Raw genomic sequence first — 15904 nt, 5'->3', positions numbered from 1 at the left:
CTAGGTAGTATCTGAGAGATTCTACCTTCCTCTGTCTTACTTGCATAAGGTTGCCCAAAGTCTTCTAGTGCTTCTAGCTTGCCGTGAACTGTGCATGGAACTGGGTATCTAGTTGCTCCCAAGACGCTATGGAACGTGGGGGTAGAGAGGAATTCCAAGTCAGGGCTGGTCCTGTGAGGGTGTCTACCAGGGCTTTGCACATTAGGCCCTTAGAGGATCCATGCAACATCAATTGAGCCTTTAGTGCTTCAATGTGGTTGGAAGGGTCAGTATTCCCGTTGTAATTGTCAAGCTGAGGCGTCCACCATCTCGTGGGAGGCACCTCGTCTACGACCTCTTGGATGAACGATGGTTCCCTGGTGGTCAGTACAACTTGTTGCATGGGCTAATCTACAGTTAGTGCTGTGCTATTTTGAATTTGGCTGCGCTCCAACTCCTCCAGGCATTGTCGGAGCTCTCGATCTCGGCATCCTTATTGTTCGGGGCTGCAGTACACGGGGCTCTCTCCTTCTTGGGCGGCACAGAGCGATCTTTCACCGAGTTGGACTCAGCAACGGAGACCACACGAGGTGGTTTCTACTTGCCAAGCCTTTCTTTGGCAAGGATCCACGTAGTTTGATGTGTTATGCTATGGCTGTCAGGATCGCGAGAGTGGGCTATTAAGGCAGACTTCCTTGTTGTGTCTTGCTATTCACGGTCGGACCGCACTCCCCTTTTATTTGGTTGACGCATTTTGGGGTCCTTGGGGCGAGGATCGTCCTTTGTACGCATCGGGGCGTGGGGAGGAACGACCTAGCTGGGCGGTGCCGCAGATCCTAGTGTTTGCATTATCTCGAAGATCTTATCGACCTTCTCCTATATTACCCAGAACTGCACATGATCAATCGCGACTGGAGGCTAAGGGGTCTCTTCGTGTGGAGGGCTACAATGCTAAGATTCTTGAGATGGAGATCAGCATGTTGATCCTTTAGACTAGTTCTTAGGCATCTTGTTCGCTTTATTGATTGCATGGAAGGGGAGAAAAAGTTTCAAGAAAGGCTTTTTGTGTGTTTCCCATAGACGATGCCAATCTGATGCTACTCAATCCGAGGTGGTGCACAAACTGAGGAGAGTAACTAGATAGTCCTTGTCAATAGGAAAGCACCAAGCTACAAGGACGAGACCGCACTCCAAGACCTGTGATCAAGAAAGATGTTAGAGGCCCAAGGGGTTATCCCCGGGTAAGTACTCTGACGCTCAAGTTAATAGGAGGTGATGGATGGTCGGGCCGAGCAATAAGGGTGCTGGTCCAAGCAAAGTAACAGTATGGGTGTCCGAAGTTGGAATCCCTTACCTTGAGCGGGGGTGACTCTTTATAGCTGAAGATCTGTGTCTTGGTCGGATTGGGCTTTCGGGAATGTCGGAATAAGGTTTACTGCCGAGGTCCTCGGGCTAGAGCCCTATTCCCTGGTGGAGTTGTTTTCTTCTCTCCTCTTTTCTGTAGTTGTGTCTATTCGCATGATGTGTAGCTGACATGACTAAGGGGGATAAGATGGGGGGCCACAATAGTAGCGTAACTCGGCAGAGCTATCACTACATGGCTAGGCTATGCCAACGTGGCTGGGTGCACTAGGTGATGACTGGGTGGCCACGTGTCTCTCAAGACCAGCTCAACCATGACCCGAATAGTATTGAATGAATTGAATAAATTCTGTAATCAAACATGAAGCATAATTGCTTGAAAACATGACCAAAAAAGTTCTAAATATTATGTTGTTTAACATCAAAGTATAGAAAATATTCCTACAATGGGTTCTGTTCTCGGTGCACTTCAAAATCAATTGAAATTTGGTAACAAAATCTGTTTAAGAAATGTCAAATTAATACACTGACATGGATGAAAAAAACACAATTTCTACCAAACAGGATTCAAGATACTTTATTGGAGCTTTGGTACTAAACAAAAAATGTTGTTTCTTTAGGAAGCATCCTACCTGGCAACAACATTTCCAAACAAAAATAAAAAAATAAAAGACAAAACGATGCTTCCAACTAGAAATGGCAATGGGGCGGGGCACCCCCTCCCCGTCCCCACCCCAAAGTCAAGATACTTTGCCCCATCCCCACCTCGTCCTCGGTGGCGAGGCGGGGCATCCATTTCCCATTGGGGATGAGTAATCCCTGAATTTTCCCTACTCTAAGGCAATTTCTTAAAAATTATTTATTTTGTGGACAATTTTCAAATATAATATAAGAATTTGAGGGTATTTTAAGAATTTAATTATAATACTTTGATGATACTTCAAAAATGGAATTATTGGATTCTATGATTTTAAGAATTTAAGGAAAACTTAAGATATATTTTAAATATCAATATTAAACATAGAGATATTTTACTAATTTTACTTTCGGGTTCGGGGCAGGTTCAAGGAATTATATACAAAACCCATCCCCTTGCCCTATCCCCATTTAGAGTTGGGGAAAACCTATCCCGTTTGGGACGGGACAGGGCAGGGCAGGGCCCTAGTTTTACGAGAGAAATTGCCATCCCTACTTCCAACCCACACATCAACAACACCATTTTCTGAGCATGGATGCCAAACACATACTTGGTGTTTTATTTGAATCCCATATGAAATAATTACAGGAATTCTTGAACTTATTATTAAAAATTGAAAATTGTATTTAGTCCTCACAAGAGCTTGCTCACATCTTTCACAATCTCTTGCAGCCTTGCATTGGGAATATCTCCCCATGAAAAAAAGCATACATATTCCCAATGCACGGCTGTAAAAAGCTGTGCGAACAATGTAAACAGTCTTGTGAGAATTGAAGTCGATCTCTAGAAAGCCTAAAAGCTAATGCACGTATCGATATTTTGAACCTTAGCTTATATAGAAAGCCTAAAAGCTATATTTGGTGAAAACCCCAAAAGTCCAAATATGTTATAATTCAACCAATAAATCAACTTTCCAGTGAACTAAAATTAGCATCTTCTTAAACGTGGATCAATCAATGACGATCAATAAAAACTGAAAGCCCTCTAAAAGAAGCAGAGTCCGATCTACTCCTCACACCGACCTAACAGCATGGTCCAGCTGTAGATGGGGAACATCTACCATGGCCGTGGCCAGTGAAGTCAGTTTAAGGATTTATACTACATAAAAATAATACATACGTGTAAACCGATGTCATGGGATGTTGCATGTAGTCATGTGTAATGCCAGAAATAATGAGGTATTGATGTACAAAAATGCATAGAAAAGTGCTTTGTTATAGCAAGTTTCAATGACATTAACCATTTATACGTCTTGAAATCAAAGACAGCTTAGGCCGAGATTGGATAAGCACAAAGCCCCAATTTTAAGTTTCATGCTTCAGCGCTTAAGTGTATTCTTTTCAGCTTCAGATAACAATGTTTTTAAAAGTAACTTTACCGAACACTTACTATGCTAAAAAGTGCTTTCTTAAAAGCGTTTATTCAAGAAGTGCTTATTAAACGACCCATTTAGAAAGGAAAAACCCCTAATTAACCTATCTAGGACCTATGATAATAATCGAGGGCACGCTTTAGTGGATTTTGGAGGGTCACGGATGACGGAGCTTTGGACTGACAAAGGGAAATTTTGATTGGGCTGGTTGGGTTGGCAATGAACTCCAACGTGTCCGACCTGAAGACTACTTAACCTACAAGTGTCGACAGAAAAAAGATAAAGTCCAAGGCGTTACCTATACATCTAATAATACACCAGAGTACTCGACAACTCTGCCACTAGCCCACTACAAAGGATAGAGTGATTTAAAAGCTAGATGCACAGCTGAAGTGTGCGCCCTAACTATGGCCTGAGGCAATTGGCACAAAGTGGGATACCTGATAGTCTGATACCTCCATTGAAAAAACATATATAAGCTAACATGCAAGAATATGCAAATTTAATTTCTGGAAGTGTAAAGCCCTGTTAGTTTAATGGGCTAGGCTCATGGTATTGATAGACGGTATTGATATGGGTTCGTTGTCACCTTGTAATTGTACCTTCAAGTCTTACCTAGGCTGAATGTTACCATCACAGATACAATCTAAGATATTACAAATTATGTGTTCAACTACATCAAATTCAAGGATAATTCACCATAACATAACAGCCCAGATAAGTACACCCTTAGTTCATGGCATCCCACAAAATGAGTCTTGCCCAATCACAGAGACATGCCTTCTAAAACACTGGCCTACAGCAAATTATATTTCAAAACACAAGCAAAACGAAAAAGAAAAAATAGAAACCTCCACACGGCACTAAGAAAGCACTTTAATTCAATGAATTATGAAACCTTACCTCAACTATGAGATTTGCCTACAAACAGCCCCTGTTTTCCACTCTTACCCAACTCATGTTCTTGTTCTTCCATTACTTCAGAACCATCAAGACTATCAGATTTGCTTCATCCATACGGCTCCAACTGATTTGCATGCAACAAATACAGGCATACCAAGGGAAACAAATCTATTAGAGCAGAGACTGCAACTCAGCAACTAAACCAATCATCAGCCACAGCACCAAAATCATTTCCATCAAATTTGATGACAGCAAAAGCCAGCCTAAATCGATATCAGCCACCACCTCACAGGTACAACCACAACTCTATGAGCTGTCACATCCCAATACATGATCAAGGGAATGTTACCAATCACTTCTCAGGTACAGCCATGATTCCATGTACTACCATATCTTGGTACATGATGCAGCATAAGTGAAAAGCTTAACAGAATGAAACACCCTCAACAGAATAAGCAACCATGCATTTGTTACCCTGTCCAGCTCAGCATACTAGGTCACAACTTAAGTACCAACAACAGTGTAAGTGAACATCAGATCCAGCCCCCAGTGGCAGCCTCAAACTACAAATAACCACATGCGTCTTTCCAACCATCTTTAGGCCATGACAGGTGACAGCTACATCTATTTTCCTCAGACCCGAAATTGAACAACCATTTAAGACAAGGGAGCATGATGTGGTTAAAAGATAAATTTCTTGTGGATTTAAGATTATTTAAAAGAGAAACCAATTTTGAATTATCAACCTTACCCATCAAGAAATCATCACAGCAAATTAAACATTTTAGGTGAAGGCAACCACAAGATTAATGTTGTTTGACCAGCGTCAAAACGAACATCATCCATCTAGGAAGTATAAAAGATCATCAACAGCTACTACATCACCATCCGCCAGTCAGCCACACTGACTCTTTTCACGATCATAACTATAAAATCCCAGTATATGATTCATCACAAGTCAGAATTTCCATCAACTGAAAAATAAATACAATTAAAAACACACATACTTGAGATGAATGAAAAACAATAGAGGATACTTTGAAGCAGCAATATAGAATCTATAATGGATATTGGAAAATTTCCAGATCTCCCACAAACTACAAGAGTCCAGAGATCAATCTACCACCTAACTAAAGAGAAGGATAAATTAAGTTCAAAAAAAAAAAGACATAGTTAACCTTCCAGGGAAGTTGAGGCTACCAACACTAGCATTTAGTACTCTAATCAGACAACTTGAAATCCACAAAGACCTGTCTACTGTAGTAACACGACTACACAAGATGCATATGACCAGCACTTGTCACCCCATGTCATGCCCCTCTATCTTTCCTACAAGACACATTAAGATATATTAAAAATAGTTTTCAGCTTCTAGTTGTCATCAAAATCAGAATGTCAAGTGAAAGAGCTTACATCAGCATCTGAATTCCTAGGGGATGGGCTTCGAGAATCAGTATGTCGACCTCGGGGAGAAACACTCCTGGGAGATGGAGATCGCTCATCACGGCTACGTCTTACAGGGCTTTCACCTCTGGAAGGCGGTGTCCTGCGTGGACTTGGACTCCTTTGAGGGCTAGGACTACGCCGATTAGGTGAAGCACTGCAACATACAGCCAGTTGCCCTCAGAAATACTACCATCAACAACAATGAGCATGGCAAACAAGACACTGCTTAGAGCAAAGCATGACAGAATACAACACCTTTCAAATGATCGGCTGCGGCTTCTCTTTCGCTCATCTTCATTCCGATTTCTATCTCGTCCTCTGCGAGAATCTGGACTGGCACTGCGGCTCCTGCTTCGACGGTGATGCTCTCTTTCCCTCCCACGATACCTGTCACGATCGTATCTGCCTTTGCTTCTGCTACGGCTTCTCCTCCTGTAATCTCTGTCCCGGTGATCATCTCGATACCTAAAAAAGTTATCATCAGTAACAGAATGTTGCAGAAGAAGCACAGAATTTCCGAACAACACTACACAAGGCCAATCAATCGAGTTTGAGTGATAAAATGTTTCTTTGGCAATATTTTACCAAGCATAGATGGTTGCAGGTAAAGAATTACATAGAAAGAAATTAATTAAATTTTAAGCTCCACTGAAGGAAGGGTTTCGTAATTTATATCAACAGCCACAATTGACAATTCATGAGTCTTTTGATTAGTTTCTTCATGAAGTATAACCCACCGTGGTAAGTCAACTTTATAATTTTAACCCTAAAATCCCCAAATACGAAATTACACCTGAAGCATTCATCCTGATAGAACATTATAGTAATAGGAATAGGCAAAATGTCCATAGAGAGAAATAGCTAAACAGGAATCATGTCTCCAATCCCTAAGAATAAAGCTTTAATGAGTTGATCAAGTTGATACAAATTGTGCCTCAAGAGTTGTATGTTTGTACAAAAATTCCCAATTTCATTTCTAAGAAACTCAGGGATCTGGATGCTATTAGAACAGTGAATCATACCTTGGGCGGGGGCTGCGGCTTCTTGACCTGCCTCTTGTCCTCGGAGATACTTCAACTATCCTTCCCTTGTGACTGAGAAAAAAACAAACCAAATGTGCAAATCACCCAATATCCAAATTAATATGCAAGAAGTCGGGTGCAAATTTGTTAATTACAGGTAATACACCACCACCCCATCCTTCAGGCCAAAAAAAAGCGAGAAAAGGTGGGAACTTTCCAAGAAAAGCATGTAGCTAAGTAAACACTAAAAACGTATAACTGAGAATGGGGAAACTTACATGGGTTCGGCATTTGGCCCGTATTTCGCAAACTGAACCATGATTTCTCTGCCATCGACGTTCCTTCCTAAATGCACAAGTGGAGACAAAGAAATGGGGAATAAATTCACCACCAATCGATGAACCAGCCGACCAATCAATGAAGATAAGGTTCGTCTAATAGTAGTTATATAAGATGGTAACAGAAAAGGCAAAATTCACCATCGAGTTTCTCCACTGCCTTCTGTGCTTCATCTGCGTACTTATACCGGACAAACGCAAACCCACGTGATTCTCCGGTTCTGTTATATACAGAGAACACATTTTACTATTTTAGCATAAACAAGAGGAATGTTTTGGCACTTTAATGAAAGATTCAATGCAAGAAAATAGATATAAAGAACAGAGAAGTTTCAAGAAACCTTCGATCTCTTGGGATGAAGATGTCAACGACCTTTCCATACTTGTCGAAAAGAGGGAAAAGATCATCTGCAGTGGTTCCTGGTGAAGCAAAATAAAAGGTAAGTATTTAAAAACAGAGTTTTTGAAATGGAGACAGAAGAGTAAACAATCAAGAGAAATATGTGATATTTACTGAAAGTAATATTGAGAACAAGAAGAGAATAGGTGTCTTTAATATCCGGAGGACCAGATCTCCCAAAATGAGACATCTCTCTGAATTCTGAGCTGACGAACAAGAGCGCGAGATTAGGGTTAGGTTTTGAGGTGGAAACTGGAAAGTTGAATACGCACTGCAATTTATCCTTCTTCAGGACTTTGGGTAGCTTTGAGCCATCTAAATCTATATTACTAGTACAGTGGTGATGGCACGTGCAAAGCAAATGCACGTGCGAGAAGACGATATTGTAAAGATGTCAATTTCTATGATGCCGGAGCGGAAGGGTATCAGACTATCAGAGTTGATCGTGATTACGGCCTACCGTCGTTTGTCCTCTTCTGTATTCTGATTGAAAACCTCCGTGTCCGTGGTTCTCACTCCCGTTGTTCAGGGATTTAATGGTTGAAAAGAGAAATGAAAACGCAATGGATCCGCGCCTCTTTTGCACTGACCATCTGTTCCCTTTCCTCCTGCTCTGTGGGCTGAATAAAAAATGGCAGCCATGGACGTTTAGCACTCTCCATCCTCTTCATCCTCGACTCAAATCCAAGCCATGGATATTTAAATGCATATAAAGGGGTAAGCATTTTATATGCATTGCGTCCATGTAAGAAGAATATGAGACAAATTCATCACGTTGTTGTTCGTCGTTCTAATCGAAGATGGGCTTGGACAGATTTAAGAAAAAAACATTCTCTGTCTTCCCAGCCGCCTGAATATCATATGCAATCATTCTTTGAAGGCAGAAAGGCGAAAAAACACCAGACCTGCGAATTTGCATTGGTTTCAGCTCTAAAATCCTGCACATCCCTCTTGGCCATCTGCCAAGGCCAACAAATCCATTCATTTGCATTGAAATCCGGTCTTCATTCAAATCTTTTTATCCGGAATAGTTTGATTAATTTTTATGTAAAATGTGGGCGCATCGAAGCTGCTCGTTCAATGTTTGCTTCTTGTTCTCTGTTGGATTCCGCATCTTGGAACATAATGATTGCTGGGTATGTCAAGCTTGGCCGACTAGAGGACGCATATCAATTGTTTCGGATAATGCCCAGTAGAGATTGTGTCTCCTTTACTACAATGATCATGGGTTTTGCTCAGAATGATCGCTTAGTTGAAGCTTTATACGTTTTTAATGAAATGCGAGCTATGGGTGTGACCCCAAATGAAGTAACATTAGCAAGTGTAATATCGTCTTACTCGCATTTGGGTGGACTTCGGGATATATGCATGCTGCATGCAATGGCAATTAAACTAGGTCTTGAAACACACACCCTGGTTTCAACCAATTTGATTCACATGTATTCCATTTGCTCAAGCTTAGCTGATGCAAGAATTATCTTTGATGATATGCCTGAACGGAATATTGTTTCGTGGAATGCAATGTTAAATGGATGTTCGAAGGCAGGTTTTGTTGATTCGGCAAAGGCTTTGTTCGAGAGAATACCCGAAAAAGATTTGGTTTCTTGGGGTACAATGATTGATGGATACATACGGGTAGATAGGTTAAATGAAGCTCTAGTGACCTATATTGAAATGCTACGCGCAGGATTTGGCCCAAATGAAGTTATGATTGTGGATATACTTTCTGCTTGTGGGCGAGCAATAGCAACTAATGAGGGTCTACAGTTCCATGGTGCAATTATAAAAACTGGCTTGGACTGCCATGTTTTCATGCAGGCAACAATCATCCATTTTTATTCTGCTTGTCACATGATTGACTTTGCTTGTTTGCAATTCAAATTGGGGAATAAGGAGAATATCTCATCTTGGAATGCTCTTATATCAGGGTTTGTAAGAAATAACATGGTTGATTTGGCAAGGCAGCTATTTAGTGAGATGCCTGAAAGAGATGTTATTTCATGGAGCTCCATGATCGCAGGTTATGCCCAAAGCAAGCAGTCTAATTTGGCACTAGAGCTCTTCCATGAGATGATAACTAGTGGAATTCAACCAAATGAAATCACAATGGTGAGCATCCTCTCTGCTATTGCAACTTCAGGAACATTGGAACACGGAAGATGGGTTCATGATTATATAAATAATAGTTCCATTCCCCTAAATGACAACTTAGGAGCAGCACTAATTGATATGTATGCAAAGTGTGGGAGTATTAACAAAGCTTTAAAAGTCTTTAGTCAAATCCAGGGCAGAGCTTCTTCAATCTCACCATGGAATGCTATTATATGTGGGCTGGCCATGCATGGTTATGCAGATATGTCCATTAAATTATTTTTGGATCTTCAAAGAACACATATAAAACCAAATTCAATCACATTTATAGGAGTTTTGAGTGCTTGCTGCCATGCAGGGTTAGTAGATTCTGGGGTTCGGTATTTCAAAAGTATGAAGACGGTTTATAACTTAGATCCAAATATCAAGCACTATGGTTGTATGGTTGATCTCTTGGGCAGAGCTGGGCGTCTGGAGGAAGCTGAGCAACTTATAGCAAGCATGCCCATGGAAGCAGATGTTGTAATATGGGGTACATTGTTGGCAGCATCTAAAACCCATGGAAATGTTGAAATAGGAGAAAGGGCTGCAGAGAGGTTGTCTAGGCTTGAACCAGATCATGGAGCTGGTAGAATTCTCCTATCTAATATATATGCAGATGCAGGGAGGTGGGATGATGTGTTTGCAGTCAGGAGGAAAATGCAAAGTGAGAGAATGAAAAAATTGCCTGGATACAGTGGTGTGGTCTGACCAACTCATACTTTGTGTTGCTTATGACCCTGATTACCTCAATTGTGCACTCAATACACAGAGGTCTCTGTTCACAGGATGATAATTTTTCTAATCATTATTATGATGGCCCTTGAAGGATGCATTCTTGGGCTGTTTTTCTTTTAACTTTTCTGGTGATTTGAATTGTACATTATCATTGTATAAAATCTATAAAAATGTCTGTTCTTTTGAGGGGAAAATAAGGCCCATCATGTAGTAAGATTGTGGGAGTCATGGGCAAAGTTGCTTTATTCTGAGTACTCCAATCAGATTGGTATAAGATTTTTTCTAATTTCCATATTGATCATTAAAAATAGAGATGGCTCAAAGAGTTATTTCTTGATCCCTCAGTTTTTTAAAGGCTCCATTTCTTATAGTAAAGGGAAATTTCATTAGAAGATAAAAAGAACACGATTACATACAGGTGAAGAGTTTTCATTGGACAACTATACATCATACTCAAATCATCAGGTATAGGATGCAGCAAAGAATCAAACCTCAAGAATGTGGACTGTTATAAAATTCCAAAGCTTCCCATAGACTATCCCCTAATTCATTCCTCTTATTATCTTTGAATTCTGAATGTGCTAGTGCCCAGTCCACAATCAGTGATCAATATCAACAATTAATTTGTTTTTATCTCAGACCTTGCCTTCAAAGATCTGTCTGTTCCTTTCTCTCCAAATATGCCAAACAGTAGAAAAAGGATGACACTTCAAAATATTTACTACTTTATAATCTAGGAACCTAGTGAATATCTCCTTTGGTTGAGTTAGTGACCTGAATAAAGAAAAACAGCTACATGAACTCTGTGGATACAAACTTGGTGATTGGTTCTTGTGGTCTTTAATTTTTTTCTTTTGTACTGTTTTTTTAGATGGTGTCCCCTGCTATGAATCTTTCTAGAAGCAGGCTATCATCATCCTCATTTGCATTTCCTTCCTTGTTCAATCAGAAAGGTAGATTTAGGACTAGTAGAAGATGTTGCTGTTAAATGTGGAGTTGAGGGAAACAACGTAATTTCTAGCATTCGAGGCCAACAAGTCCAACCTGCTGCGAGAAGGAAAGAAAGAAGATGTCAGAGGTCCCAGGAGTTATCCCAGAGGCGAAGTCTCCAAGGATCAAGTTAGCAAAGGGATGCAAGGGGTCAGACCAAGCAAGAGAGGAAACTTAAAGCTTGAGTTCTAAAGCATGTTTACCTCAATGTGGGAGCCCCTTTTTATAGTCGGAGTTGGCTTATAAGAGGAGTAGTTGGGAGCAGGTGGCAGCGGTTAGCAATGGTTGGTAATGGATGGTCAGGGTGTGTCTGGCCGACGCCATGTGTCAGGATCCGCGGGATGGTTGGGATGGATCCAGCTGATGCCACATGTCAAGATCTGCAGGTCGGCCAGATACCCCTACATCAGAAGACAAAGACACGATTCAAGCAGATAGCTTAGTGACGCCTTATAGGGTACAACAACTAAGGAGGTGGAAGAAATTCATTAGTAATTTGGGTGGATGTAATGAAACATTTCAGGACCAAAGGTAGTTATATCGCTTTATCTAGAAGGCAAGATCTTTGGTCATCAGTGTGTAACACCTAATTTTGACTAGTTCAAAGATCAGCAAACCCTTTGGTAGACTCATTAGTTAATGGGGGTGCTAATAGGCATTTTCACACTTTATGCCCCATAGACTTGGGGACCTTTTCTAGGATGTGCTTGTACTTTTTTTAGACTCTTTTATTATAATTCTCCTCACTGTCTTCTAACATTTAACAGTTCTAAAGAGGGTCAAGTATAAAACAAACCCATTTAATCTCTGAGATATTAAATAATTGTATAGAATTGATTTAAAAAGAAATGTTAATTGTACAGAACTACAACCATGTCCCTGGATGAACTTGTCAATTAATCGATGCCTTTATGGAAATCAACGTGAACTGCTCACTAAATTGGGCCCCCAAATCTCCCAACAGCAAAGTCAGGGATAAACAGATCTGGTTTAGTATGTGGGCACCAGGCCCGGGAAGCCAGGAATTTCTCTTTAACTTGTATGGCTTTCTGAAAAAAAGAAAAAAAAAAAAGAGAAAAAGAAAATTATGCCAGCCTGAGGCTGTTTTCTGTCTTCCACGTTCCAGTAGTTTTGGGATGTTGGACTTTTTTCTCCCAATACATTAATAAAACTGTCTTTGATTTTGCTCATAAAAAATATATATGCCTTTTAATACCTTTGTTATCAACAGGTATGGCTACAAAGATGTATGCAAAGAAAATCACCAGACATTTGAGCAGCTGCTTATTGAGAGCCTGGAGAAATTTATCTGTCTGCAACAGTCTTTGGAAAGTGATGAGGATGAAGGTATAAGGTCAGAAGATGAAGCTTCTGGTTCTTGTGTTCTCGTTGCCCCATACAACAGTGTATATTCACTAAGGGTTCCCCTTTTGGCTGATTATAAGTGCACTGGCAAGGCTGTCCCAGAAGCTAGCACTTACGAAGAGGTTAAACCAGTTATTTCCATAGATCTACCAATTTTTGAAATGGAGCAGCCTTGAGAGGAAGGCTAAGCTTTCCTTCATATGCAAAGCAAAAGAATATGAATTGTTTATCTCCTTGGCCATGGGATATCCAGGCAAGAAAAGACTCTTGGGGGGCATTCCTTTTTTGGATTTTTAGAGTGGGGAAAGTTGGTCAATGGGATTTTGATTCCCATTGACCAAGGAACACATGTTCATTTTTCAGATTTATGTGGGGACCGGTGAAAGTTTATTTTTCAGGGTATCTCTTATTGGGTAAGTGATACCCATCTCCTAAATGGGTAAATTAACTTTCCCATCTAAGGGAAAGTTGCCAATACTTGGATGGGACAAAAATACCCCTTTTAATAATGGAATTAGTTTTTATGATTAAGATGGTCATTGGGTACACTTTTACACCCGGGTAAGTGACTTACCAAAAAGCTAACAGGGCATTGGTTCATCAAGAAACTAGTTGTAAATTAATTACTTCTATGCATTTTTAAGAGAGCTGCATGAGAGAGATAGCAAGTCTGAGTGTTCTGGGACGCATGTGGGCATGAATTACATGGTTTAAGGTTTTTGCAGCCAGCAGAGGCATTTCTTATTTATCTTTTTTTTTTACATCAAAGTTTAATGGACGGATCTGAAAAGTCCATGGATCACTGAACTTTGAGGTGGCAACTGACATAAAACTGAATGTTAATAGAGGATATGCAGGTTATATCTTATAACTATGGAACATTAAGGACTCCTGGACCTGATCTTTCCACGAACCGACCATTGAAGCTTCACTTGAGCCCGGATTGGCTACACTTGATGGCTGTTTGTTAGGGACTGTTTAACCAAGAATAACGCCCCACAACAGCCATCAAGTGTAAGTGTCCTACAAACAGTACTCCAATCTCATTTTGCGTGCATGGCTGACGTGGGGCATTGTTATTGGTTAAACTGTCCCTAACAAACAGCCATCAAGTGCACGTAATCCAGACTCTCCTCACGTTATTAATTGGAATTGTTCTCTAGTTTTCCATGTTGCATTTATTTATTATTTATTTTTTGTCTCATGTCTTGTTTTTTGTACTCAGTTAAGATGCAAGAAAAGGCTATTCTGGAAGATGAGTCATTTTTCTTGATACTATCCACATTAGGGTTGGTTATCTTGTGAATCTTGTCCATGTGAAGGTTAATGGTTATAGGTTAAGGTGGCATAATATGTCGTTGTTCCTTTATTATGCCGAGCAACAATGACTAGCAATTATGTGCAAAGTTTCCACTACTTTTTTTGATGTAGAATAAAAGTGAATATTGCCTCTAACGATAAGGATTAAAGTATCATTATCCAATATCGTATTAGATCATTTGGATATGTGTGCAGGTATGGATACGCCTTGTAAAGGCATGGATATGAACAAAATATATATATATGGATACACTAGGAAATGCATATAAATTCCACAAATATATTAATAATATTAATAATATTATATTTAAGGTCAAAATAGCCATAATTGATGCATAGATATAAAACAAATGTATATTTTAGTGGTATATGTGAAGAGATATATTACAATTACTATAGCGGGATACCTAGAAATCATACAATAATGTATCAATCAAGAGTGCTAAAACATATATATTTATTTTTGCAAATTAATACATGCACAAAAGCTATTATCATATTATTTTCCATTGAAGTTGAAGGCACAAAACATATGCAACTATTATATGTGAAATATTATATCAATTATTTTCTATTTTACTATTTTTAGTTTTTAACATTAACAAAAAAGTCAAGTAAAATTAATTTTCAAATGTATGGCAAACAATATTTTTATTTTTATAAACAATAAACATGTTATTACAAAATTAATTAAAATTTTATTTAATAATTTATAAAAATATATAATCTTAAAATATATCAAATATATTAAAATTTATACAATACATATCATATATAAATTCATAGTTTTTAATTACTAAACTAATTATTCTATTAATATTTTTATTTATATAAATTTTATGAAATAAAAAAAAATCTTTTTGATGTGAAAGTAAATTAGCGAATTTGACAAATTCAATTTATACTATATTCTCAAGTATTTTATAAATAATATTTTTATTTTTTGTAAATTATAAATATGTTACTATTTAATGTAAATTAAAATATTAAATAATAATTTATAAAAAATTTTAGATACACATCATGTTCAAATTTACAAATTTTAGGTAGTAAAGTAATTATTCTATTATTAATATTTTTATTTACATAAACTTATTGACATTAAAAACAATTTTTTGATATAAATGTGGATATGAGAAATCATTTATTCTATTATTTTATAAAATAATAATTTTGAATATTTTTTTTTCATCTTTAGTTGATGTTAAACATAGATATAATTTATTTGTTGGGATAATATTTAGATGTTTGAATGGATAAAAGTAATTTCATTTCATTACTTGTCACAAGATGAAATTTGGCTTAGTGGCTGAATATTGTATTTAAAGTTTGCATGGCATCTCCCCTCGAGGTATAGCATCTCTCTAATCTCTCCCACTCTTCAGCCCTCTTGCTCTCCTACTTCCTCTACGTTCCTTAGACCAAACCAGCTTGCCCTTAACAGCTCAACCTGGCCGCCCTCTACTTATGCCCAAGGTTCAAAATATCGACATGCTGGTAGAGGCGTATCGAGTAGTATCGGTAATTTTTTTTTTCAAATCCAGTTCAGAGGGGCCGGTTTAAGGTCTGTCCACCCCCTGAACCGATCAAAACCCCGATACACCCTCTGTAGGGGCGTATCGAGAAGCTCCCGATACGGGCCAATACATATCGATACTTCGAATCTTGCTTATGCCTTATTGACTTGAGCCTTAGAGTGCCTTCCCTGGGGACCTCATCCTCAAGACCTCTGACCCCCCACTCTGGTTGCAGGTTCTACTCGGTGCACCTCTTCATCCTTCCACCTTGGCTCGTCCAAGTTGGCTGGATTTATCTATTGCACGTCCACCTTGATTCAGACAG

The 15904-nt window shown here is 39.0% G+C and overlaps 2 protein-coding genes across 8 annotated transcripts; one reads left to right on the top strand and one right to left on the bottom strand.

Annotated features, from left to right (window-relative positions):
- Window positions 1-4037: 4037 nt before the first annotated feature.
- LOC148876774 (uncharacterized) lies at window positions 4038-8054 on the bottom strand. 7 transcript variants are annotated; one of them, XR_016107103.1, is made up of 11 exons: window positions 7634-7820; window positions 7461-7539; window positions 7261-7340; window positions 7060-7126; window positions 6782-6853; window positions 6015-6224; window positions 5727-5913; window positions 5492-5642; window positions 5065-5239; window positions 4314-4937; window positions 4038-4206 (listed from the first exon to the last, which is right to left on the bottom strand). XR_016107103.1 is itself a non-coding variant. In XM_088969086.1 (8 exons), exons 1-8 carry the CDS (start codon window positions 7707-7709, stop codon window positions 5634-5636), a joined length of 780 nt encoding a protein of 259 aa, XP_088825212.1. In that variant the 5' UTR covers window positions 7710-8054; the 3' UTR covers window positions 5351-5633. The 7 variants fall into 7 exon arrangements, 1 of the variants encoding a protein (XP_088825212.1); XR_016107104.1 differs by having other exon boundaries at window positions 4038-4201; XR_016107093.1 differs by having other exon boundaries at window positions 4314-5239.
- On the top strand, window positions 7937-10714 carry MEF18 (mitochondrial editing factor 18). The gene has a single exon (XM_088969061.1). It carries the CDS (start codon window positions 8276-8278, stop codon window positions 10358-10360), a length of 2085 nt encoding a protein of 694 aa, XP_088825187.1. The 5' UTR covers window positions 7937-8275; the 3' UTR covers window positions 10361-10714.
- The last annotated feature ends 5190 nt before the right edge of the window (window positions 10715-15904 follow it).

Source organism: Nelumbo lutea, chromosome 1 (assembly GCF_056320005.1).
Source record: "Nelumbo lutea isolate HS-2025 chromosome 1, American lotus-T2T, whole genome shotgun sequence".
In the NCBI taxonomy this organism is placed as follows: Eukaryota; Viridiplantae; Streptophyta; class Magnoliopsida; order Proteales; family Nelumbonaceae; genus Nelumbo; species Nelumbo lutea.
Note: the sequence above shows the minus strand (reverse complement) of the source record. Positions and strands in the feature narration are given on the sequence as shown.